Below are 27,688 nucleotides of genomic sequence, written 5' to 3'. Positions count from 1 at the left end.
CGGAGTCTCAGCAGGAGGACTCTCTGGATGATGAAGCGGAGGTAGCAGATCAGGATTCTGATCCTGAGGCCGCTCTCAACCTAGATACACCTGAAGGAGACGCCATAGTGAATGACCTTATAGCGACCATCAATCAGGTGTTGGATATTTCTCCCCCAGCTCCTCCAATTGAGGAGTCAGCTTCTCAGCAGGAGAAACTCCGTTTCAGGTTTCCCAAGCGTACATTGAGTACGTTTCTGGATCACTCTGACTTCAGAGAGGCAGTCCAGAAACACCGAGCTTGTCCAGATAAGCGTTTTTCCAAGCGCCTTAAGGATACACGTTATCCCTTCCCCCCTGACGTTGTCAAGGGCTGGGCTCAGTGTCCCAAGGTGGATCCTCCAGTCTCCAGACTGGCGGCTAGATCCATAGTTGCAGTGGAAGATGGGGCTTCACTCAAAGATGCCACTGACAGACAGATGGAGCTCTGGTTGAAATCCATCTATGAAGCTATCGGCGCGTCTTTTGCTCCAGCATTCGCAGCCGTATGGGCACTCCAAGCTATCTCAGCTTGTCATGCGCAGATTAATGCAGTCACGCGTACGTCTGCTCCGCAAGTGGTGTCCTTAACCTCTCAGGCGTCGGCGTTTGCGTCCTACACCATTAATGCTGTCCTGGACTCTGCGAGCCGTACGGCGGTAGCATCCGCCAATTCGGTGGCAGTCCGCAGGGCCATGTGGCTACGTAAATGGAAGGCAGACTCTGCTTCCAAAAAGTTCTTAACCGGTTTGCCATTTTCTGGCGACCGCCTGTTTGGGGAGCGATTGGATGAAATCATCAAACAATCCAAGGGAAAGGACTCATCCTTACCCCAGTCCAAACCAAACAGACCTCAACCACGGAAGGTACAATCGAGGTTTCGGTCCTTTCGGTCCGCGGGCAGGTATCAATTCTCCTCGTCCAAAAGGCCTCAGAAGGATCAGAGGAACTCCGATTCATGGCGGTCTAAGTCACGTCCTAAAAAGACCGCCGGAGGAACCGCTCCCAAAGCGGTCTCCTCATGACTTTCGGCCTCCTCACACCGCATCCTCGGTCGGTGGCAGGCTTTCCCGCTTTTGCGACGCCTGGCTGCCACAGGTAAAAGACCGTTGGGTGAGAGACATTCTGTCTCACGGTTACAGGATAGAGTTCAGCTCTCGTCCCCCGACTCGATTCTTCAGAACATCTCCGCCCCCCGAGCGAGCCGATACTCTTCTTCAGGCGGTGTGCACTCTGAAGGCAGAAGGAGTGGTGATCCCTGTTCCTTTTCAGCAACAGGGTCACGGTTTTTACTCCAACTTGTTCGTGGTGCCGAAAAAGGACGGATCCTTCCGTCCTGTTCTGGACCTAAAACTGCTCAACAAACACGTAAAAACCAGGCGGTTCCGGATGGAATCGCTCCGCTCCGTCATCGCCTCAATGTCCCAAGGAGATTTCCTAGGACATATCTTGGCATGGAGTTTCATACTCTCTCAGCGATAGTGAAGCTTCCGCTGGACAAACAGCGTTCACTACAGACAGGGGTGCAATCTCTCCTTCAAGGCCAGTCACACCCCTTGAGGCGCCTCATGCACTTCCTAGGGAAGATGGTAGCAGCAATGGAGGCAGTTCCTTTTGCGCAGTTTCATCTGCGTCCACTTCAATGGGACATTCTCCGCAAATGGGACAGGAAGTCGACGTCCCTCGACAGGAACGTCTCCCTTTCTCGGGCAGCCAAGGCTTCCCTTCAGTGGTGGCTTCTTCCCACTTCTCTGTCGAAGGGGAAATCTTTCCTGCCCCCATCCTGGGTTGTGGTCACGACGGACGCGAGCCTGTCAGGGTGGGGAGCGGTCTTTCTCCACCACAGGGCTCAGGGTACTTGGACTCAGCCAGAGTCCTCCCTTCAGATCAATGTTCTGGAGATAAGGGCAGTGTATCTTGCCCCAAAGGCGTTCCAGCCGTGGCTGGAAGGCAAGCAGATCCGAATTCAGTCGGACAACGCCACGGCGGTGGCATACATCAACCACCAAGGCGGAACACGCAGTCGGCAAGCCTTCCAGGAAGTCCGGCGGATTCTGCTATGGGTGGAAGCCACAGCCTCCACCATATCCGCAGTTCACATCCCGGGCGTAGAAAACTGGGAAGCAGACTTTCTCAGTCGCCAGGGCATGGACGCAGGGGAATGGTCCCTTCACCCGGACGTGTTTCAGGAGATCTGTTGCCGCTGGGGGATGCCGGACGTCGACCTAATGGCGTCCCGGCACAACAACAAGGTCCCGACATTCATGGCACGGTCTCAAGATCACAGAGCTCTGGCGGCAGACGCCTTAGTTCAGGATTGGTCGCAGTTTCAACTCCCTTATGTGTTTCCTCCTCTGGCACTGTTGCCCAGAGTGTTACGCAAGATCAGGTCCGACTGCCGCCGCGCCATCCTCGTCGCTCCAGACTGGCCGAGGAGGTCGTGGTATCCGGATCTGTGGCATCTCACGGTGGGCCAACCGTGGGCACTACCAGACCGACCAGACTTGCGGTCTCAAGGGCCGTTTTTCCATCTGAATTCTGCGGCCCTCAACCTGACTGTGTGGCCATTGAGTCCTGGATCCTAGCGTCTTCAGGGTTATCTCAAGAGGTCATTGCCACTATGAGACAGGCTAGGAAGCCAACGTCCGCCAAGATCTACCACAGGACGTGGAGGATATTCTTATCTTGGTGCTCTGATCAGGGTTTTTCTCCCTGGCCATTTGCCTTGCCCACTTTTCTTTCCTTCCTTCAATCCGGATTGGAAAAAGGTTTGTCGCTCGGCTCCCTTAAGGGACAAGTCTCAGCGCTCTCTGTGTTCTTTCAGAAGCGCCTAGCCAGACTTCCACAGGTACGCACGTTCCTGCAGGGGGTTTGTCACATAGTCCCTCCTTACAAGCGGCCGTTAGAACCCTGGGATCTGAACAGGGTGCTGATGGCTCTTCAGAAACCACCTTTCGAGCCAATGAGGGATATTTCTCTCTCACGCCTTTCGCAGAAAGTGGCCTTCCTAGTAGCAGTCACATCACTTCGGAGAGTGTCTGAGCTAGCAGCGCTGTCATGCAAAGCCCCTTTCCTGGTGTTTCACCAGGACAAGGTGGTTTTGCGTCCGGTTCCGGAATTTCTCCCTAAGGTGGTATCCCCCTTTCATCTCAATCAGGATATCTCCTTACCCTCTTTTTGTCCACATCCAGTTCACCAATGTGAAAGGGATTTGCACTTGTTAGATCTGGTGAGAGCACTCTGACTCTACATTTCTCGTACGGCGCCCCTGCGCCGCTCGGATGCACTCTTTGTCCTTGTCGCTGGCCAGCGTAAAGGGTCACAGGCTTCCAAATCAACCCTGGCTCGGTGGATCAAGGAACCAATTCTCGAAGCTTACCGATCTTCTGGGCTTCCGGTTCCCTCAGGGCTGAGGGCCCATTCTACCAGAGCCGTGGGTGCGTCCTGGGCTTTGCGGCACCAGGCTACGGCTCAGCAGATGTGTCAGGCAGCTACCTGGTCGAGCCTGCACACTTTCACGAAACACTATCAGGTGCATACCTATGCTTCGGCAGATGCCAGCCTAGGTAGGCGAGTCCTTCAGGCGGCGGTTGCCCACCTGTAGGAAGGGGCCGTTTTACGGCTCTATTACGAGGTTTTACTTTACCCACCCAGGGACTGCTTTTGGACGTCCCAATTGTCTGGGTCTCCCAATGGAGCGACAAAGAAGAAGGGAATTTTGTTTACTTACCGTAAATTCCTTTTCTTCTAGCTCCAATTGGGAGACCCAGCACCCGCCCCTGTTCCCTTCGGGCTGTTGTTCTTTGTGTACACATGTTGTTCATGTTGAATGGTTTCAGTTCTCCGAAATTTCTTCGGATTGAATTTACTTTAAACCAATTTATAACTTTTCCTCCTTCCTGCTTTTGCACCAAAACTGAGGAGCCCGTGAGGCACGGGGGGTGTATAGGCAGAAGGGGAGGGGCTTTACACTTTTAAGTGTAATACTTTGTGTGGCCTCCGGAGGCAGAAGCTATACACCCAATTGTCTGGGTCTCCCAATTGGAGCTAGAAGAAAAGGAATTTACGGTAAGTAACAAAATTCCCTTCTTGACTTTCAGTTTTCGCAATGCAGACGGCAATAACTGTGATAAATCCACGACATGTCAATTATTTCTGCACGACTTGTTGCAGATTTTAGTGAGGATCTTCCATTGTAGAATATGCACGGCAGCCTGTCCAAGTCACATCAACCTCTTCTCTTATCACATTGTGGTTTCAGGCTACTTCTGTGATAGACCTGGACTGGCAGCTCCAAGTGGCCCCTGTGATGAAGGCTACTACTGCACCCGAGCCTCTGTGTCTCCTCATCCTCCGGAGGTAAGGTTCCTCTCCATGGTGTAGATAATGTTGTGTTATAGCAGAGGCTCCAATAATGGAGATTAATTCTGTATTTATTCCATTAGGTGGCCAGCAGTGGTGGCCCGTGCCCTACCGGTCACTTCTGTCCACACGGGAGCCATATTCCTCAGCCTTGTCCTGCAGGCACCTTCTCACAGTATTTGGGTCAGGCCGGCTGTACGGCGTGTCCAGAAGGTTTCTATTGCCCTGTACAATCCACTAACACAAGCACTTGCCCGGAAGGTAGACACGTTGGCTTTATTCTTGATCATTATGATGTCATGTGCATGTACTGGCGTTTACAATGGCTTGTATCACAGAGTTTTCTCTAAATAGTGTCCTAGTTCTATCTATGCAGTAAGAGACAGAACTGAGTAAACTGTATCCAGCAGGACATTTACATCTACGCATACATAAATACAATCAGCATGGACCTCACCAGTCTCTGCTGCTGGGAAGACACCGAATACAGACCCCCCAGCTCTGGGAAGACACCGAATACAGACCCTTCCCCCGCCAGCTCTGGGAAGACACCGAATACAGACCCCCCCCCCAGCTCTGGGAAGACACCGAATACAGACCCCCCCCGCTCTGGGAAGACACCGAATACAGACCCCCCCAGCTCTGGGAAGACACCGAATACAGACCCTTCCCCCGCCAGCTCTGGGAAGACACCGAATACAGACCCCCCCAGCTCTGGGAAGACACCGAATACAGACCCCCCCCCGCCAGCTCTGGGAAGACACCGAATACAGACCCCCCCCAGCCCTGGGAAGACACCGAATACCGACCCCCCCCCAGCTCTGGGAAGACACCGAATACAGACCCCCCCCCAGCTCTGGGAAGACACCGAATACAGACCCCCCCCCAGCTCTGGGAACACACCGAATACAGACCCCCAGCTCTGGGAAGACACCGAATATAGACCCCCCCCCAGCTCTGGGAAGACACCGAATACAGACCCCCCAGCTCTGGGAAGACACCGAATATAGACCCCCCCCCAGCTCTGGGAAGACACCGAATACAGACCCCCCAGCTCTGGGAAGACACCGAATACAGACCCCCAGGTCTGGGAAGGGCTCACACACTTTAAATCTGGATTTGCAAATGGAAAATCTGCAGCCAATTACAATAGCAGCAAAATGGATGATGATTTACCAAATCTCATCCACATGACGTGGAAAAATCCGGCAGAAGAATTCAATTTGCAGAGCAAAGCTTCAAGCGATTGAATGTCAATTTATGATGCGGATTTCCTTTTTTGAAATGCAAAGAATAAATCAACGACATCTCCATCAAAATGATTAAAAATTAGCATATAACACATGCAGTTGTTGCAATGGATTTGAATGCAGATTTGATTTAATGTGCGAGCAAGGATGGTTGACCTTAGGGAGATCAACATCCACCACTGCGGAGACACCATCACGTGTTTCTCAACGCAGTGATTCTAGAGCAATGCCCCCTGGGAAATATTCAAAGCAAGAAGGCCTGCGGAGACACCATCACATGTTTCTCAACGCTGGCAGGAAACTAGCCAGGTCTTTCACCGGGAAGGAACAACCACGGGAAGGGCAGACTCCAGTCAAGGAGACCACCTATGCCACCTTGGCATAGGTGGTCTCCTTGACTGGAGTCTGCCCTTCCCGTGGTTGTTCCTTCCCGGTGAAAGACCTGGCTAGTTTCCTGCCAGCGTTGAGAAACATGTGATGGTGTCTCCGCAGGCCTTCTTGCTTTGATTTAATGTGCAGCTGCAGAGAATAATTTTGTCCATGTGTATGTGCGCTCATGGTTTCTCTATACAATTTAAAGGGAATCTGTCACCAGGTTTATCTTTGTTAATCTTAAAGGGAACCTGTCACCAGTTTCTGCCCTATAAGCAGTGGCCACCACCACTGGGCTCTTATATACAGCATTCTAACATGCTGTATACAGTATAAGAGCCCAGGCCGCTGGGTATAACATAAAAAACACTTTATAATACTCACCTAGAAGGTCGCTCCGCTGCAGGCGCACTTTGATCTGCCCTGCTCAGGGCAGATCAAAGTATTGTAGTGCGCCTGCACAGGACCTCAATGTCGGCGCGTGTGTATGACGTAGAAAAGTCATGCACCCAGGCTTCAGAATAAGGAAGACCAAGATGGCCAAAAGGGGAGGCGCGTTCCTGGAGAACGGCACCACCCATCCGACTGTTGTGCACTGGAGCGACCTTCTAGGTGAGTTTTATAAAGTGTTTTTATGTTATACCCAGCGGCCTGGGCTCTTATATACAACATGTTAGAATGCTGTATATAAGAGCCCAGTGCTGGTGGCCGCAGCTTATAGGGCAAAAAATTGGTGACAGGTTCCCTTTAAAGCAGCATATAATAGGGGCAGAGGCCCTGATTCCAGTGGTATGTCCCTTCCAGGCTTCTTGCTATAGTTTTGGTAAAATCACTGCTGCAGCTCTTCTAATACTCTCAATAAGCTGTGTTTATCTTCTCCCATAACACTGATTGACAGCTTTATGCCTATACCTGTTGTTATACTCGCGGACCGGTCACCAAGTCTTCTCTACTGCCGCGGGAGGTGGCAGCAGGTACACCCGCTGGTAAGCAGCTGGCAGAGGGCAGCCCCAGGGGATATGCGGTACCCTGGCAGCTGGCGCCACGGACACAGTACAGTCTCCGGTGGAAGTGACAGCAGCAGGCAGAATCGTGGATCCGTCAATCAGCAACCGGTGTGGATACTTGCAGTGACAGGTATTGTGATAGCCTGCTGGCCGGCATGGATGGTAGCTACAGCAGCAGATCAGCAAACTAGCACAGCACTGAAATATCAAGTGTCAGCAGCAGCATAAATGGACCTGAGAACTAGCAACATAACTTACTCGTTTCCCAGGCACCTCCCAAAAAGGAAGAGGTGCCTTAAGTACACTAAACTGGCATAGATCCGCCTCCGGCTCAGGGTGTAAGCTGCAACCTCTCACCTGACTTGAGAGGCACTTCCGAGTCAGGGTGTGTTGGCCCTTTAAGAAAAGAGGCATGGCGCGTGCGCACCCTTTGGGCAGAACCAGGAAACTTGTTAGATGTACACAGGCTCAGGAGATAGCAGCATGGACCGGGGACAGGGAAGCTACTGCAGGACGTCCGGGCAGGTGAGAGAACCGATGTCCCCGCCGGGGGAGGGGGCAGGGCAGTGCAGGGACGCCGGTATGGGCGCTACACCGGTGTATATGCCCAAAGCTGACAATCTCTGGTGGGAGGAGGGAATAGCCATAGCTCATGAATATCGAGAACTTCATAGCAAGGGCTCTTCATTTACAGGACTAGGAGAACTGGAGAAGACAAGTAATTTATCAAAACTACAGCAAGAAGCCCAGTTGGTGACCCAGCGCTGGAGTCAGGATCCCTTCCCCCACTGCCAGCTGCTCTCAGATTGTCAAAAAACCTGGTGACAGATTCTCTCTAACCCTTTCCAACATCCACTATACCTGTAGGTTGAATGTCTGGTGCGCGTGTATGGAGCAGGCTCGGGAGCGATGTCCGCACCATACACGGGGGAATAGCAGTGATTTCAACTCACTCCAAACTCTGCTGTTTAACCACCTGAGTGCTGCTGTCGCTGCTTAATATCGGCATGAAATTGGGGCAATCCCAATAGAACGTTAATTCCAGCTGAAACCTCCCCGGGTGCCGAGGGGTCGTCTGCCATGACGGCTGGGGGCTACAACAGTGCCATTTTTAGTTAATTAGTTATTTTTACTATATTCTGCAATACCGAAGTATTAGAGTATATATTGCAAGTCATCAATCACAGTCAATTTTCCCAAAGGATTAAAAAAAAAGTAAATAGTAATAGAAAAAAATAATAAAGGAAAAGCAAAGTCCTAAACAAATGAAAAAAAGAAAGGAATATTTGGTATTACCGCGACCGCAGCAGTCTGATCTATGGAAAAATAAAGCAAACACGTCTAAAGCAAAATGCAATCAAAAGTGCTGTATTCTATTCTATGCACACAACACAAAACCTCATACAGCTCCATCGTCAAAAAGCTAAAAAACGATGGGTCTCAGAACATGGAGACAAAATATTCTTTTCTTACAAATATAAAAAAAAACTCTGGACGTTTGGTGTCCCCGTAACCGTACTGATCAGGAGAACCATGTTGTCAGCTCATTTTTACTGCACAATAAACGCCGTAAAAACATATCCTTACATACCACTGAGGATTCTCAGTTCTTTTAAACAACTTTTTATCCTTACATAGTAACTACTTTGTGTTGATGCCGGACATTTTTGGTTTTACAACCGGTGATAATTTCCTTTTGATGTATCATAGGTTATTACTGTCCGAGGAAAACAGAATTTGCAGAGCAGCACCCCTGCCCGCAGGGTACATTCAGCGGAAGCCACGGAGCCACTGACATCGGCACGTGCTGGCCCTGTCCACCAGGGATGTTCTGCTCAAGGCGTGGACTGGGAAGACCAGAAGGATTTTGTGCGCCGGGCTGGTTTTGCCCAGTAGGATCGATATCTGATAAACCTTTCTATTCAGTAGAGATTCCAGGTAATGTAAGGGTTAATAATCTTCCATGTCATGAAGTGGATTATATTGATGTATCCTGTAATGAGACATTTTCCTGTGAGGAACAGGCAGCCCAAGCCCCATAATGTGTGTATACCGTGTATACGTCATTATTGCATCTATTTCTTCTAGGTCCATCTGTATCATCTAACCTTTCTAGGTTTGGGATGTGCCCACCGGGAACTTATTGCCCCCAGGGTTCTTCTTACCCTATCCCCTGCACTCCAGGTAATATTTCTTGTATTTTTTGGCCCTTTCTTGGTTTTCCTTAGCTTTTTAAAACTATTGATTTTTTTTTTTATGTAGGCAGGATTTGGTTGCATAGAATGAAGTGACAATATACACCAAAACCAGAGCGGGCAAAAAAAATGTATCAAATATGTAGTTTCAACGTCAAATTGCAACAAAACCTTAAATCTGCAGCCTTAACAATATAAAAAGAATTGTACCGTTTATTTGGACTTTGCAAAGGCATTTGATACTGTGCCACATAACAGTCTTGTAATGAAGCTCCAAAAGCAGAGACCAGGGGGAACTATAAGCAGATGGGTAAGGAGTTGGCTAAAAGATAGGAAACAAAGAGTAGTCATAAATGGTATATTCTCCAATTGGGCTATAGTCAGCAGTGGGGAACCGCAAACATCTGTACTGGGAGGAGTGGGTCCTCAGGGATCTGTGCTAAGACCGATGTTTTTAATCTCTTTACCTTGTGGGTGGGATTGCTGAAGACACCAAACTATGTAGGATATTAAAAACGGACCTTGATAGTACAATATTACAAAAAGATCTGGATAAGATGCCAGAATGGGCGGATACTTGGCAAATGAGATTTAATGGTGATAAATGTAAAGTAATGCACCTAGGACGGAGTAATCCTATAGCTGCGTATACATTAAATGAAGTAAACTCGGGACTACAGAACAGGAGAAGGAACGGGGGATTCTGGTTACAAGTAAGCTGAGCAGCAGCACTCAATGTCAAGCAGCAGCTGCTAAAGCTAACAAGATTTTAGGGTGTATAAAAAGAGAGATTAGATCCCGTGACCCCAACGTATTGTTACCCCTCTATAAATCACTTGTAAGGCCACATCTGGAATATGGGATCCAATTTTGGGCTCCACATTTTTAAAGGACATTGAGAAGTTAGAGTCAGTTCAAAGGCAGATTATGGAAAGGAATGGAGGCCTCACATATGATGAGAGGTGAAAAAAGACATCTCAGAGGAGATCTGATATGCATAAATACATGTGTGGTCAATACAAAGGACGGCGCATGACTTATTCCTTCCAAAGACAATACTAAGGACGAGGGGGCACTCACTGTGAGTGGAAGAAAATAGATTCCAGCAGCTAAATAGGAAAGGGTTCTTTACAGTTAGAGCAGTCAGATTGTAGAATGCGACCACAAGAGGTAGTAATGGCAGATACTATAACTGCTTTATATCAGGGCGGATGAGTTCCTCACTACACAACATTGTCGGGTTTAAATGACTTAATGACAAAATGTATAATTGGTGGAGAAAGAGTGCAGTAGATGGACCGGGGGCTTTTTTCAACCTATGTAAGTAACGAGAGGAAGGAGGTAAAACATATGGAGCAGCAATCAGTGACATTACTGAAATCTCGAAGTTTTCCTTTGGTCAGATCCTACTTATTAGAGGGGTCCCTGTACAATACGTTGATGAAAAAGTGTCCCTATTGCAAGACCCCAGAGGTTAACAGCGATCACTGAAGACAGTGGTCAGCAGGGGCTTCATAGGAGGAATTAATTTCACCATAATATTAAGGTATTATGGAATATTATGCAAGAGAATATATGATCACAGGTTCAAGCGCATTATTACAGATAAGGAATGAAAAAAACCTTTGATTAAAAATCCTAATAGTATAAATCGCAGCCCTTTTCCCAATCCAAGAAAAATCCCTTTTGTTTAAAAAAAATGATATTTGGGATCCATCACCTTATCTGTAAAAGTCCAATATTTCAAAATAAAAAATAATTTTAAGTTGTTGTCTGCTGCTTTATTAACTATTATATTCCCCCTTGTAAAATTAAACTCACTTCTGTACCGGCACCGTTCTAGCAATGTCGGCTCCGCAGCTCACGTGATATTGTTTGCCACATGAGCCTTGCAGGCAATCTGAAGCCACTATAGGGCTGCTGTTATTACTTCCACATGTCCGAGGTTCACCCGCAGACGTGAACCTCGTACAACCGGAAGAATGAGCCACTGATTAGCTGAACGGATCATGTGCCATAACAATATCACACAAGCGCCGATGTCGCTAGAACGAAGCCGGCACAGGCGGTGAGTATACACTGTGTGCAGAATTATTAGGCAAGTTGTATTTTAGAGGATGTTTTTTTTTTTATTGATCAACAACTATGTTCTCAATCAACCCAAAAGACTCATAAATATCAAAGCTTAATACTTTTGGCAGTTGGAGTGGGGTTTTTAGATTTGGCTATCTTAGGAGGATATCTGTTTGTGCAGGTGACTATTACTGTGCAGAATTATTAGGCAACTTAATAAAAACCAAATCTATTCCCATCTCACTTGTTTGTTTTCACCAGGTAAACCAATATAACGGCACAAAATTTAGAAATAAACATTTCTGACATGCAAAAACAAAACCCAAAAAATGAGTGCCCAATATCGCCCCCTTTCTTTATGATGACACTCAGCAGCCGACCATCCATAGATCCTGTCATTGCTTGATCTGTTTACGATCCACATTGCGTGCAGCAGACACCACAGCCTCCAGACACTGTTCCCAGAGGTGGACTGTTTTCCCTCCCTGTAGATCTCACATTTTATGAGGGACCACAGGTTCTCTATGGGGTTCAGATCAGGTGAACAAGGGGGCCATGTCATTATTTTTTCATATTTTAGACCTTTACTGGCCAGCCACGCTGTGGAGTAGTTGGATGCATGTGATGGAGCATTGTCCTGCATGAAAATCATGTTTTTCTTGAACGATAGCGACTTCTTCCTGTACCACTGCTTGAAGAAGTTGTCTTCCAGAAACTGGCAGTAGGTCTGGGAGTTGAGCTTCACTCCATCCTCAAACCGAAAAGGTCCCACAAGTTGACCTTTGATGATCCCAGCCCATAACAGTACCCCACCTCCACCTTGCTGGCATCTGAGCCGGAGTGGAGCTCTCTGCCCTTTACTGATCCAGCCTCTGGCCCATCCATCTGGCCCATCAAGAGCCACAGTCTTAAGATATTTCTTGGCCCAGTCTTGACGTTTTATCTTCTGTTTCTTGGTCAGAGGTGGTGGTTTTTCAGCCTTCCTTACCTTGGCCATGTCCCTGAGTATGGCACACCTTGTGCTTTTTGACACTCCAGTAACGTTGCAGCTCTGAAATATGGCCAAACTGATGGCAAATGGCATCTTGGCAGCTTCACGCTTGATTTTCCTCAATTCATGGGCAGTTATTTTGCGCCTTTTTGCCCAACACGCTTCTTGCGACCCTGTTGGCTATTTGCCATGAAACGCTTGATTGTTCGGTGATCACACTTCAAAAGTTTGCCAATTTCAAGACTGCTGCATCCCTCTGCAAGACAGCTCACAATATGGACTTTTCAGAGCCCGTCAAATCTCTCTTCTGACCCATTTTGCTAAAGGAAAGGAAGTTGCCTAATAATAAAGCACACCTTATATAGGGTGTTGATGTCATTACACCGCACCCCTCCTCATTACAGAGATGCACATCACCGGATTTACTTAATTGGTAGTTGGCTCTCAGCCTATACAGCTTGGAGTAGGACGACATGTATAAAAAGTGTCATGTGATCAAATACTCATTTGCCTAATAATTCTGCACAGTGTATGGTTTTTTATTTGAAAAGGTGTTGCAGAAGACCCTTTAACGCATAGTAAATTCTGTGAAGAAATAAAATAATCAAATGGAGTTTTTTTTCCAGGAAAATACTGCGCATCCGCTGAGCTGGAGACGGAGTCCGGGTTCTGTGACCCCGGGTTTTATTGTGCAGCAGGATCTTCTCTTCCAAATCCCAGAGATGGGTATATGGGCGATATCTGCCCACCCGGACACTTCTGCATTGAGGGAAGCTCATCACCTTCCCCGTGTCCACCAGGTGAGAATAAACTGTGCATGAAGACAAAGGAAGGATTCACAGACACAGAAAATAAAATCATGCAGATGAAGATCTTGCTTACCGATCTTCCCAGCACCTGATTCCTGGACCGGGGCTGCCCATATTCTCCTGTAATAATGGCATAGGAGGTTTGGGAATGGTACAGCTCGGCTGGTGTCTGTAGTGTTGAGTGAATGTTGGCAAATCGATGCTACATATTTGTTGAGTTTGTCTAATTTTGAAAACAATTGTACTCGGAGAATATCCACATAAAATGTTACATGACTGTATATAGCCATTACATTACTGAGAGTACCTTGTATTGTCATGCTGTTGTCTGCGATGGCCCCGGTGATAATGCTGGTACTGCTGTCTATACACAGGTACATTTTTGTCTGGTTTCGGTGCTCGCGCTCCTCAGGACTGCTCGCTGTGCACCGCTGGATCCTACTGCTCTCGCTGGGGGGCTGAAGGCCCTGATGCTGAATGCATTGCTGGCTGGTACTGTCCCCCAGGCACAATTTATCCACAGAGTCCAGGTATCATATGACTTCATTCTCACGTTTTTTGTTTATCTGCAGTATTTGTGTTGCCCATTGTGAAACACTGAGGATCAGTGTGAATCTTAGAGGTTGGATCCCACCAATCATTAAGTGACGGCATAGCCCAGTGATATTCCATCACTTTATGAGATGTCTATTTCACTTGTGGATTTTGAATTCTGTTTCAGCAGTTCCAGGTTACAACAGCTAGCACACACATATGTTACAACAGCTAGGACAAATGTAGGTTACAACAGCTAGGACACATGTAGGTTACAACAGCTAGGACACATGTAGGTTACAGCAGCTAGGACACATGTAGGTTACAGCAGCTAGGACACATGTAGGTTACAGCAGCTAGGACACATGTAGGTTACAGCAGCTAGGACACATGTAGGTTACAGCAGCTAGGACACATGTAGGTTACAACAGCTAGGACACATGTAGGTTACAACAGCTAGGACACATGTAGGTTACAGCAGCTAGCACACATCTAGGTTACAGCAGCTAGGACACATGTAGGTTACAGCAGCTAGGACACATGTAGGTTACAGCAGCTAGCACACATCTAGGTTACAACAGCTAGCACACATCTAGGTTACAGCAGCTAGGACACATGTAGGTTACAGCAGCTAGGACACATGTAGGTTACAGCAGCTAGGACACATGTAGGTTACAGCAGCTAGGACACATGTAGGTTACAACAGCTAGGACACATGTAGGTTACAACAGCTAGGACACATGTAGGTTACAACAGCTAGGACACATGTAGGTTACAGCAGCTAGCACACATCTAGGTTACAGCAGCTAGGACACATGTAGGTTACAGCAGCTAGGACACATGTAGGTTACAGCAGCTAGGACACATGTAGGTTACAGCAGCTAGGACACATGTAGGTTACAGCAGCTAGCACACATCTAGGTTACAACAGCTAGGACACATGTAGGTTACAGCAGCTAGGAAACATGTAGGTTACAGCAGCTAGGACACATGTAGGTTACAGCAGCTAGGACACATGTAGGTTACAGCAGCTAGGACACATGTAGGTTACAGCAGCTAGCACACATCTAGGTTACAACAGCTAGCACACATCTAGGTTACAACAGCTAGGACACATGTAGGTTACAGCAGCTAGGACACATGTAGGTTACAGCAGCTAGGACACATGTAGGTTACAGCAGCTAGGACACATGTAGGTTACAGCAGCTAGGACACATGTAGGTTACAGCAGCTAGGACACATGTAGGTTACAGTTGCTAGGACACATGTAGGTTACAACAGCTTTTTTTTTTTTTTTTCCAGATCTGAGATAATTAAATCCTAATATCTGCGTGTCGTCTTTCTTTCAGAACATATCTGTCCTGTAGGTCATCAGTGTCCTAATGGAAGCTCCGAGCCCCGAGCCTGCCCCACCGGCCAGTATCAGGATAAGATTGGCCAAAGAAAGTGCGAGGTCTGCCCTGCTGGAAAGTAAGCGCTTATCCGTATCGGTCCATCAGATCCTGCATTTACTGAGTATGAGCACTAGGCTAGATGTTCACCTGGGTCTGAATGTCTGGTGTCATCGCCCACGGTCCATGTCCATGCATGTTTGTGGGGGAAAAAAAGTGGTGGTTTGATTGTAACCAGTCCACCAGCTGCTATATCTGAAGAGCATATGAGTATATAGCGGTATAAGTGCATCTTATTAATGCTGCATGTGCATAGGCTTATAGGTGGGTATCACTCTGTTTCTAGGTTTTGTGGCCCCGTGACACCAGCAGAGCAAACACAAGAAAACATATCAGAAAATTATGTACCCAGCGAGTGCCCAGCAGGTTATATTTGTGTTGAGGGAACTGAATATGGGCGGCAGCACCCCTGTCCACCTGGTACTTTCAGCAATCAGACAGGACTGATGTCCATAGATGAATGCTCCGCCTGTCCTGGAGGCTGGTTCTGTGCACGGCCAGGTAATGGGAACTGTTCTGCTGCTTTATACTCATATTTGGCTTTGGCTCCCAACTGTAATATTTCATGGTCTTCCAGAACAATAAAAGCTGAATAGTGCCCATCTACAGTATACGATGCTGAGATTACATTTAATATTTACAGAACCGAAAATGAATCAATGGGCGCATACAATGGCTGCACTACATTACTGATCCTGTACTGATCCTGAGCTACCTCCTGTATTATACTCCAGAGCTGCACTCACTATTCTGCTGGTGCAGTCACTGTGTACATACATTACATTACTGATCCTGAGTTACCTCCTGTATTATACTCCAGAGCTGCACTCACTATTCTGCTGGTGCAGTCACTGTGCACATACATTACATTACTGATCCTGAGTTACACCCTGTATTATGCTCCAGAGCTGCACTCTCAATTCTTCTTGTGCAGTCACTGTGTACATACATTATATTACTGATCTTGTACTGATACTGTGTTACATTCTGTATTATACTCCAGAGCTGCACTCACACAGTGATTGCACCAGCAGAATAGTACATAGATTACAGTATTGTTCCTGTGCTGATCCTGTGTTACATCCTGTATTATACTTCAGAGCTGCACTCACTATTCTGCTGGTGCAGTCACTGTGTACATACATTACATTACTGATCCTGTGTTACCTCCTGTATTATACTCCAGAGCTGCACTCACTATTCTGCTGCTGGAGTCACTGCGTACATACATTTTTTAATGATCCTGTGTTACATCCTGTATTATACTTCAGAGCTGCATTCACTGTTCTGCTGGTGGAGTCACTGTGTACATACATTACATTAATGATCCTGACATACATTCTGTATTATAATCCAGAGTTGAACTCACTATTCTGTGACATCTGTGACCTAGTCTCCCAGTACCTACCTGCACGCAACCTTAGATCCTCACAAGATCTCCTTCTCTGCTCCTCTCTTATTTCCTCTTCCCACAATCGTGTACAAGATTTCTCCCGTGCATCCCCCATACTCTGGAACGCTCTACCTCAGCACATCAGACTCTCCACTACCGTGGAAAGCTTCAAGAGGAACCTCAAGACCCACCTCTTCCAACAAGCCTACAACCTACAATAGCCCTCAGCCCAGTAGACCACTGCGCAACCAGCTCTGTCCTCACCTATTGTACCATCACCCATTCCCTGTAGACTGTGAGCCCTCGCGGGCAGGGTCCTCTCTCCTCCTGTACCAGTCTGTTTTGTACTGTTAATGATTGTTGTACGTATACCCTCTTTCACTTGTAAAGCGCCATGGAATAAATGGCGCTATAATAATAAATAATAATAATAATAATAATAATTCTGCTGGTGCAGTTACTATGCACATACATTACATTACTGATCCTGAGTTACCTCCTGTATTATACTCCAGAGCTGCACTCACTATTCTGCTGGTGCAGTCACTGTGTACATATATTACATTACTGATCCTGGGTTACATTCTGTATTATACTCCAGAGCTGCACTCTCTATTCTGCTCTGTGTACATACACTGCGTACATCATCTCACTTTGGTTTGTGTCTCTAGGTCTGTCATCCCCTTCAGATAAGTGCTTATCTGGATATTACTGCACACTGAGTGCACAGCTTCCGAATCCTACAGATGGGTCCAGTGGGGGTCTGTGTCCTGCCGGCTTCTTCTGTCCTGCGGGCAGCCGGGGTCCTGTGCCCTGTCTTCCAGGCACTTTCCAGCCATACTCGGGGATGTCCTCTCCTGAGTCTTGTCTGCCTTGTTCTCCTGGGAGGTTCTGCAGGGGAGAAGCTTTGTCCCGTTCCTCAGGTTGGTGCCGGTTTGCGGGGCACAGTCCTCGGTTACGGAGTGCACAGATTTTGAGATGAAGGTAAATTTGTTGTACTTTTTTAGGGAATTGCTCTGCAGGATATTACTGTGTGATGGGATCCGTATCTGAGTCGCCTGTCGATGGGATCACCGGTTCCTTCTGCCCTCAGGGTCACTATTGTCCATCCGGATCAGCTGCTCCTGTGCCCTGCACACATGGTACGTCTCGGGTACTGTAGATCATGCATGCTGTGATGATTTTCTACTACTGTATATGTCTTCTGACGTCTTTATGTATACAGGGTATTATCAAGACCTGGAGGGAGAATCCAGCTGTAAAATCTGCCCCCCAGGATTCTACTGTGACACGTCCGAGCTCGGTGGAGTTATCGTGCCACAGCCGTGCCCCGCAGGTTATATCTGCCCTAGAGGAAGTCAGTCTGGAGCAGAACAGAGGTGCCCACGTGGCACCTACAGCCCAAGCCAGCAACTGATGGCACAAGGTCATAAAATGTTATATTCTGATGTAGACAAGTATTGATAAATGTCTAAAGATCACTATCACACAGCAGCACCGTGCACCTGACGTGGTAATACACAGGGAATTCTCTGTTGTATTCTGCAGAACAGTGCAGGTCCTGTCCTTCCGGATACTACTGTGCTGATGAGGGTCTCACAGAACCATCTGGGCGCTGCCTCCCCGGGTACTGGTGCATTGGAAGAGCAGAGACCGCAAACCCAACTGATGGGGTCACTGGGGATGTGTGTCCAGCTGGAAAGTTCTGCAAACATGGAGATATTTCAGGTATATCTCGTTACTCTACATATTAATCTTCTTTATTTCTGTCAAGCTACCACTAGGGGGCATTGTGAGTCAGGTAGAGAGACTACTGAGTGCAGTAATACAGAGACCCAATAGAGGTCGCTAACAAGCACGGGGATAGTCGATCAGCCAAAGTCTAGGCCGGGATGACACGTCTGTACAGAAGAGTAATCAAGCCAAAGTCAGATAACAGAGCCGAGGTCAGATGCCGGGAGGACCATGGAACAGGACCAGAGACAGGAGGACAGGGAGGTACAGAGGCCAGGTTGGTCAGGAGGGACGGAGGTCATGTCGGTCAGTAGGGACGGAGGTCAGGTTGGGCAGGAGGTACGGAGGTCATGTCGGGCAGGAGGTACGGAGGTCATGTCGGGCAGGAGGTACGGAGGTCAGGTTGGGCAGGAGGTCAGGTCGGGCAGGAGGGACGGAGGTCAGGTCGGGCAGGAGGGACGGAGGTCAGGTCGGGCAGGAGTAACCGGAGGTCAGGTCGAGCAGGAGGCACGGAGGTCAGGTCGGGCAGTAGTAACCGGAGGTCAGGTCGGGCAGGAGTAACCGGAGGTCAGGTCGAACAGGAGGAACGGAGGTCAGGTCGGGCAGGAGGGACGGAGGCCAGGTCGGGCAGAAGGGATGGAGGTCAGGTCGGGCAGGAGGAACCGTATCGGCTAGCAGGACTAGAACAGAGAACTCTCACAGGAACAGTTGCACGCAGCAAAGCCGGAAATATTCCTGGCGGCGTTCAGGTGGAGTGCACACCATAATAAAGCTGTGTGAGTCTTGAAACGAGGCACCAAGGAGCAAGCCCCTCCCACAAGACTTAACCCTATCGGTGTACCGCTACAGTCATGACACTCTCTTTTTCGTTCTTTCCCTTTCATTCTTTCATTTTCATTCATTGTTTGTTTGTTTCTCTCTTTCTTTCTCTCTTTCTTTCTTTCTTTCTTTCTTTCTCTCTTTCTCTCTTTCCCTCTTTCTTTCTTTCTTTCTCTCTTTCTCTCTTTCTTTCTTTCTGTCTTTCTGTCTTTCTTTCTGTCTTTCTTTCTCATACTTGCCAACTCAAATGGAAAGTGTGAGGCTCCAGGAAAAAGACAATAGTTCCTGGAAGAATCGATAAATCTCCCTGATTCTGCTGAAATCTTCTGGAAATCCGTGATTTTGGAATTTTGTTGTGAAGGAGAATGGTCACAGCCGCAAGCGCTAGCCCACTCCTGGACGCTCGCTTCCAGAAGTTGGCAAGTACACTGTATCTCTTTTATATATTTCTTCGGCGCTCCATTGGGAGACCCAGACGATTAGCATTGGGTGTATAGCTACTGCCTCCGGAGGCCACACAAAGCATTACACTAAAAAGTGTAAGGCCCCTCCCCTTCTGGCTATACACCCCCAGTGGGATCACTGGCTCACCAGTTTTCTGCTTTGTGCGAAGGAGGTCAGACATCCACGCATAGCTCCACTGTTTAGTCAGCAGCAGCTGCTGACTATGTCGGATGGAAGAAAAGTGGGCCCATATGGGGTCCCCAGCATGCTCCCTTCTCACCCCACTTGCGGTTTGTAAGGTTGAGGTACCCATTGCGGGTACGGAGGCTGGAGCCCACATGCTGTTTTCCTTCCCCATCCCCCCTCAGGGCTCTGGGTGAAGTGGGATCTTACAGGTCTCCAGGCACTGAGACCGGGCTCCATCCACAGACCCAGAGAACCTGCTGGATATGGAGCTGAGTATCGTCAGGGACAGGCCCTGCTACATTAAGGTACTCTGTGTCCCCGGGCAAGCGCGCACACACACACCAGCATTGCTGGGAGTGTTAGTGCGCCGGGGGCAACAGCGCAGAGCGCTCGTGCTATTAGTCACTACAGCTTTGCTGAGTGACTTTATGTATTGGGAACTGCCGCGCCGGCCGTTGCTGGGTGTTTTTTACACTGTGGCGCGGCTGGGACTTGTGGTGCGCCGGGGACTTCCGCGCTGGCCGTGCACATGGACGGCCGCGCTTATTACTCGAGTCCCCGGCTTTGCGGCCTAGTTTTCGTTTCGTTCCCGCCTCCAGCCCTGCCAGTCAGGGGAGAGGCGGGACGCTGTACAGAAAGTCAGCGCCGAGGGCTGGAGTCTGCTTTGCATTCTCCAGCCCCCTTCACTGGACACAGTGGGACGCCAGTTTCCCGCTCTTGTCTGGGGCACGCCCACGGCCCGCCCCTCGTCACACGAGCTGGAGAAGGACGCCGGCAGCCATTACTGCACGCCATCCGAGCTGGGGAACGGAGACATGCTCTGGGCAACCAACACAGGGCTCTGGCGACCACACACCCGCGTTATAGGCGGGCGGTAAGCAGCACCTGAAGTGCTGACCCCACTAAATACCGAAGTGTCCATTTGTATTTTATGCTTGTATGCTATACACTGCACTGTAGGTCGCTATCTTTGGCTATATGCCCTTCTAGATGGCGAGATAACAGCAGCAAAAACGCAAGGGTGCTAAGGCACGGGTTTTCTAGGCTGCTTGTATTGCATGGCTGAAGTGTTCATTTGTACTTATGCTTGTATGCTATACATTGCACTGTACGGTCGCTACTCTTGGCTATATTCTCCTAGAGGGCTGGACAACTGCAGCAAAAAAGCATGGGTGCCAAGGCACAGGCTTTATAGGCTGCTTGTACTGCATGTGCTGAAGTGTTCATTTGTATATATGCTTGTATGCTATACATTGCACTGTACGGTCGCTACTCTGGGCCATATTCTCCTAGATGGCTGGACAACAGCAGCAAAAAAGCAAGGGTGCCAAGGCACAGGCTTTCTATGCTGCTTGTATTGCATGTGCTGAAGTGTTTATGCTTGTATGTTGTACATTGCATAGATGACTAGAATACAGCAGCAAAAAAGCAACACAGGCTTTCTATGCTGCTTTTCCTGCAGATACTGTTCCACCGGCAGGTTTCACTGACCCCCATTGTGGGCATTGCTCCCCTGTAGCACTTGGTCAGCCGGGGTCTCTACTAGAAGTGGCCAAAGAAACCACCTGTGAACCCTGTCCAGGGACAGGGACGGAGATTGTCATGGGATGGAGACTTTGCACTCCAGACAGGCCATGGGCTATCTTAATTAATGCTCCCTGGCCACCCTCATTTGGAACGTACTCAGTACTCCGGGGGGGGTCCCAGGCATTCCAGGGTGAAGGCTCTGACACGGACGGCAGTCCCAGACAGCCTAAGCTAGCTCGCTGGGTGCGGCACTCGGCTTCATCACTGGTCAAGGTCCCAGCAGGACGACTCTCTGTATGATGAGGCAGACGTAGCTGATCAGGGCTTCGGTCCTGACACCGCTCTCAATCCGGATACACCGGATGGTGACGCCATAGTGAATGATCTTATAGCGTCCATCAATGGAATGTTGGATATTGCTCCCTCAGCTCCCCCAGTGGAGGAGTCAGCTTCACAGCAGGAGAAATCCTTTTTCAGTACTCATGCGTAGATTGAGTACTTTTTCTGACCACGCTGACTTCAGAGACGCAGTTCAGAAACACCACGCTTACCAGATAAACGTTTTCTCCAAACGTATTAAGGATGCACGTTATCCCTTTACCCTGATGTGGTGCAGCCCTGGACCCAGGGTCCAAGGGTGGATCCCCCAATCTCCAGGCTTGCGGCTAGATCCATAGTTGCAGTGGAGATGGGAATTCACTTAAAGATGCCATTGACAGACAGATAGACCTCCGGTTGAAATCTGTCTGTGAAGCTATCAGCGTGTCGGTTGCTCCGGCATTCGCAGCCGTATGGGCACCCTAACCTTTTTCAGCTGGTCTTGCGCAGCTGGTCTTGAGCACATGTACATCTGTGCCGCAGGTGGTGTCCTTAACCTCGCAATGTCTGCATTGCGACTTACCCTAGTAATGCTGTCCTGTACTCGTCTAAAAGGGCTCAAAAGGCTCAGAGGGGCTCAGATTCCGGCCGGGTTCATTCACGCCCAAGGAAGGCAGCAGGAGGAACCGCTACCAAGGCGATCTCCTCATGTATTTCAGCTCTCTCTCCCCGCATCCGCGGTTGGTGGCAGAATCTCCCGCTTCTGGGTACATTTAGCTGCCACAGGTCACAGACCGGTGGGTGAGAGACATTGTGTCTCACGTGTACAGGATAGAACTCTGTTCTCGTCCTCCGGCTCGATTCTTCAGAACTCCCCCCCCCCCACCCCCCCCCCCACCGAGCCGAGGCTCTTCTGCAGGCAGAAGGAGTGGTAATCCCTGTTCCTCTTCAGGAACAAGACACGTTTTTTTCCTCCAATCTTATTGGGGTGCCAAAAAAGGGTGGCTTTTTCCGTTCCGTTCTGGACCTAAAACTGCTCACCAAGCACGTGAAGGCCAGGCGGTTCCGGATGTAACCCTCCGCTCCGTCATTGCCTCAATGTCTCAAGGAGATTTTCCTAGCATCAATAGACATCAGGATGCTTATCTCCTCGTGCCGATTGCTCCAGAGCACCAGCGTTTGCTACGTTTCGTTATTGAAGACGAGCATCTTCAGGGCGTAGCCCTGCCCTTCGGTCTGGCGACAGCCCTACGGGTTTTCACCAAGTTCAGGGCAGCAGTGGGAGCAGTCCTGCACTCTCAGGGTCACTCTGTGATCCTTACTGGACGATCCACTTGTCAAGGCACCCTCTCAAGAGGCATGCCAACACAGCCTGAACGTGGCGCTGGAGACTCTCCAGAGTTTCGGGTGGATCATCAACTTTTCAAGGTTACATCGGGCACCGACCCAATCGCTGACATATCTGGGCATGGAGTTTCACACTCCCTCAGCGATAGTGAAGCTTCCGCTGGACAGGCAGCGTTCACTACAGACGGGGGTGCAGTCTCTCCTTCAAGGCCAGTCACACCCCTTAAGACGCCTCATGCAGAGGCAGTCACTTTCGCGCAGTTTCACTGCGTCCACTTCAATGGGACATGCTTTGCCAATGGGTTGGGGAGTCGACGTCCCTAGAAAGGAACGTTTCCCTTCTCAGACGGTCAAGGACTCTCTCCAGAGGAGTCCATCCTTCAGATCAATGTTCTGGAAATCTGGGCAGTGCATCTTGCCCTGCAAGCCTTCCAGCAGTGGCTGGAAGGAAAACAGATCCGAATTCAGTCGGACAATTCCACAGCGGTGGCAGACATCGCCCACCAAGGCGGAACACGCATCGCCAAGCCTACCAGGCAATCCGGCGGATTCTGATGTGGGTGGGGGACAGAGCATCCACCATATCCGCAGTTCACATCCCGGGCGTAGAAAATTGGGAAGCAGACTTCCTCAGTCGCCTGGGCATGGACGCAGGGGGATGGCCTCTGCACCCAGTATGGTATCAGGAAATCTGTAGCCGCTGGAGGATGCCGGACGTCGACCTAATGGCGTCTCGGCACAACAACAAGGTCCCGATTTTCATGGCGCGGTCTCACGAGCAAAGAGCTCTGGCGGCAGGCGCCCTAGTTCAGGATTGGTCGCAGTTCCAGCTACCCTATGTGTTTCCTACTCTGGCACTGTTGCCCAGAGTGCTACGCAAGCTCAGCTCCGCTTGCCGCCGCGCCATCCTCGTCGTCCCAGACTGACCGAGGAGGTCGTGGTCCCGGATCTGTGGCATCTCACGTTCGGCCAACCGTGGGCACTCTCAGACCGGCCAGACTTACTGTCCCAAGGGCCGTTCTTTCCACTGAATTCTACGGCCCTGATCCGGACTGTGTGGCCATCGAGTCCGAGATCCTAGCGTCTTCAGGATTATCTCAAGACGTCATTGCCACCATGAGACGGGCTAGGAAGCCGACGTCTGCCAAAACCTCCCACAAGACGTGGAAGTTATTCTTATCTTGGTGATCTGCTTAGGGAGTGTCTCCCTGGCCATTTGCATTGTCTCCTTTTTCCCCCCTTCCTGCATCTGGATTGGGAAAAGGTTTGTCGCTCGGCTCCCTTAAAGGACAAGTCGCAGCGCTGTCGGTATTCTTTCAGAAGCGCCTAGTACGACTTCCTCAGGTACGCACGTTCCTGCAGGGGGATTATCACATTGTCCCTCCGTACAAGAGGCCGTCAGACCCATGGGATCTGCACAGGGTATTAATTGCTCTCTAGGAGCCGCCCTTCGAGCCTCTGAGGGTTGTTTTCACTTTCTCGACTTTCACAGAAAGTGGCCTTTCTGGTAGCGGTCACGTCTCTTCGGAGAGTGTCAGAACTAGCAGCGCGGTCATCCACAGCTCCCTTCCTGGTGTTTACCAAGATAAGGTAGTGCTGCGTCCGATCCCAGAGTTTCTCCCTAAGGTGGTATCCCCTTTTTATCACAATCAGGATATCTCCTTACCTTCCTTTTATCCATTTCATCGATATGTAATGGCTTTGCATTGTTGGATCTGGTGTAGAGCACCCAGAATCTACATTCCCGCACGGCGCTCCTGCGCCGCTCGGATGCACTCTTTGTCCTTGTCACTGGTCAGCGCAAGGGATCGCAGGCTGCAACATCCACCTTGGCTCAATGGATCAAGGAACCAATCCTTGAAGCCTACCGTTCTACTGGGCTTCCGGTTTCATCAGGGCTGAAGGCCCATTCTACCAGAGCCGTGGGTGCGTCCTGGGCATTACGGCACCAGGCTACGGCTCAACAGGTGTGCCAGGCAGCTACCTGGTCGAGTCTGCACACTTTCACCAAACATTATCAGGTGCATACCTATGCTTAGGCGGACGCCAGCCTAGGTAGAAGAGTCCTGCAGGCGGCAGTTGCCTCCCCGTAGGGGAGGGCTGTCTTGCAGCTCTAACATGAGGTATTTCTTTACCCACCCAGGGACAGCTTTTGGACGTCCCAATCGACTGGGTCTCCCAATGGAGCGCCGAAGAAGAAGGGAATTTTGTTACTTACCGTAAATTCCTTTTCTTCTAGCTCCTATTGGGAGACCCAGCACCCGCCCTGTTGTCCTTCGGGATTTTTGGTTGTTTTCGGGTACACATGTTGTTCATGTTGCATGGTTTTCAGTTCTCCGATGTTACTTCGGAGTGAATTTGTTTAAACCAGTTATTGGCTTTCCTCCTTCTTGCTTTTGCACTAAAACTGGTGAGCCAGTGATCCCACTGGGGGTGTATAGCCAGAAGGGGAGGGGCCTTACACTTTTTAGTGTAATGCTTTGTGTGGCCTCCGGAGGCAGTAGCTATACACCCAATGCTAATCGTCTGGGTCTCCCAATAGGAGCTAGAAGAAAAGGAATTTACGGTAAGTAACAAAATTCCCTTCTTTCACCTTTTCTTTATGATGATGTGTAATGTTATTAGCGCTCCCTTTCACCAGTAGTTTGATTCCCACTGTGAGAATCTGCTGACGGTATCTGCACTTGTGATGTGTGAACACAGCTTCATTCATCAGAGTCTTCTTATTCTGCAATTTTCTTAAAATCTCAGCAAAACTACACCAGGTGCCAAGTGACTGAGGGTTTAGCAGATGAGAGTTGTGGTCTTTTGTTCATAGCGGTCACTGTTTTTGTTATTAGGGGACTGCGATGCCGGATGCTTCTGTGATGTTCGCTCGTCCCGCGCTGATCAAACAATTTGTCCCCCTGGATACTTTTGCCCGGAAGGTGCCCCCTCGCCTGTTCCTTGTGATACTGGCACCTATGCGCCAATCAGTGGCAATAAGGCACCTGATGACTGCGAGCTGTGTCCGTCTGGGCACTTCTGTAATGGTAAGTTACTCTTCTAGAATGATATTGAGGACAGATTATATATGTACATCTTTATTAAAGAAGCATTTTATTATCACAAATGCTGCATTTTTTGAATGATTGTTTGCAAGATTCAGCGGAATAGGGAAACATAGAATCGCCTGACGCCCGAGGACTAAAGTCTGAGGGTACACTGCTGAGAAGTCCTGATCCAAATCACCACCTAAGTGAATAATGGTGTATATTGTGTATATGTGACCGAAGTATGACAAGATGCGTCTGAGCATTGAACCTCCCGCTTACAGACGATACGTCAGGTTGTCTGTAGAAATCATCAACCTTTTTTATAATACTGCCCTATGTGTGAGGGAGATGGGGTCATATGGTGAGATTTGTAGGTTCGTAAGTCAAAGGAATAATGGTGCTCATGCATCCGGATGAGAGGTGAGTGCAGCGCCACAAATGTGCACCTCTCTAACCCAATGCAGGGACTGGTTCTGTGGATGAAATTGGGTTCAACGAATAGTAATTGGGTCTGAGAATAGTGACTCTGGGATCAGATATGGTGGTTGTGCACCAGCTCTGAACTACTTTGCACAATTAGTTTATGCTTTAGACTAGTCGCCCTGAATGCCAGGAGTGGTTGAGGGTCATTCCTTGACCTCTATCGGCATCATGGGAAGTGCAAAATGAAACACCCTGGTAAAGAACGTGTGATAAGTGCGTGGATTAGTGCAAAGGAGGTATCACCGAGAAACATTTGTGTCAGCAACGTATTGAGTGATATCATGGTCTGTATCAATGAGTGATGCTGCAGGCTTTATCTTTGTGTAAATGTGGATTCTTATTGTCCTGTACTGTCAGTGGCTAGCCCTTGTCTGTCAATCTTGGCGACCAAAATTCTTAACAGACTGGTCTTAATGTTAATCATAACCTCCAAGTTCTGCGTCTCTGCTCTGATGTGTAACCATCAAAATCTATGACTTTGCTTGTGTGATGCCCCTGACCTTATCAGGGTGTCACAGGGAACTGCACTTTCCTTTCTCTTATGGTGCAGAACTCACCCTCCATGGTTCTGGGATCCTAACTATTGGTATTGCTTCCATCAGCACTCAAATCATATCCACACCTCACACCACACCCTGTCAGGCACACCAGTGGGTGGTCTAGCTGGAAAAGGGCCACCCGCCTAGGGGTCAGGCAGACTGGTGGGAGGGACATAGTCAGTTCAGGAGTAGCTCCCAAAGAGTGAGGAGCTGAGGGAGTTGTAGCTCCCTGGGTGACTTTGGTTAGGTTGCAGACAGTGGTCTGGGACCGGAGGAGTCAGAGACCCAGTCGCAGGGTATTGGAAAAGGGTGCCCAGACAGTTTTGGAGAACGGTCGGCACCGGAAAATCTAGTAACCGAACCGGTACCGAGCACGGCAGGGTACTGGACCCTAGATCAGGGAGTAGCTTCACGCAACCTGATAATTCACCTGTGGAGGATAGTCTCTTTATGAACTTTCTCCAAGAACTCAGAGATCGAAGGCACCAACACAACGAGGGGAATAGGGCTTTCCAGCTTATGCGGCACACTGAGATCCCAAGTGTCAGCCATCGAGAGCACAGCTCATCTATTTAATTACAGGGAGTGGGACCACGACAGCTTCAGGCCGAGGGGGTCACTCAGCAACGTCTAAACACAAGTGCATGAAGGCAGGCTCTGAACCACTAGAAATACCAACAGGGACGGATTCCCAGACAAGCTCCCCAGAGTGGCAGCGGCACACAGAGACTTGGTTTACTTCTGTGTCAGAGTCTACTTAATGGTCGCACCAACATTCACACAGCCTGAGTGAGTACGCTG

At 49.1% G+C, this 27,688-nt stretch overlaps 1 protein-coding gene across 1 annotated transcript in view; it reads left to right on the top strand.

Annotated features, from left to right (window-relative positions):
* Positions 1 to 27,688, top strand: part of LOC142255917 (uncharacterized) — a 39,397-nt gene that overhangs the window by 10,302 nt on the left and 1,407 nt on the right. The window contains exons 11-22 of the mRNA XM_075327364.1: positions 4,280 to 4,377; positions 4,464 to 4,641; positions 8,720 to 8,947; positions 9,098 to 9,193; positions 13,452 to 13,607; positions 14,961 to 15,081; positions 15,349 to 15,563; positions 17,127 to 17,378; positions 17,463 to 17,597; positions 17,681 to 17,881; positions 18,004 to 18,183; positions 25,671 to 25,862. Coding sequence (XP_075183479.1) covers positions 4,280 to 4,377; positions 4,464 to 4,641; positions 8,720 to 8,947; positions 9,098 to 9,193; positions 13,452 to 13,607; positions 14,961 to 15,081; positions 15,349 to 15,563; positions 17,127 to 17,378; positions 17,463 to 17,597; positions 17,681 to 17,881; positions 18,004 to 18,183; positions 25,671 to 25,862 — 2,052 coding nt within the window. The remainder of the gene's footprint in view (positions 1 to 4,279; positions 4,378 to 4,463; positions 4,642 to 8,719; positions 8,948 to 9,097; positions 9,194 to 13,451; positions 13,608 to 14,960; positions 15,082 to 15,348; positions 15,564 to 17,126; positions 17,379 to 17,462; positions 17,598 to 17,680; positions 17,882 to 18,003; positions 18,184 to 25,670; positions 25,863 to 27,688) is intronic.

Source organism: Anomaloglossus baeobatrachus, chromosome 11, assembly GCF_048569485.1.
Source record: "Anomaloglossus baeobatrachus isolate aAnoBae1 chromosome 11, aAnoBae1.hap1, whole genome shotgun sequence".
Lineage (NCBI taxonomy): Eukaryota > Metazoa > Chordata > Amphibia > Anura > Aromobatidae > Anomaloglossus > Anomaloglossus baeobatrachus.
Note: the sequence above shows the minus strand (reverse complement) of the source record. Positions and strands in the feature narration are given on the sequence as shown.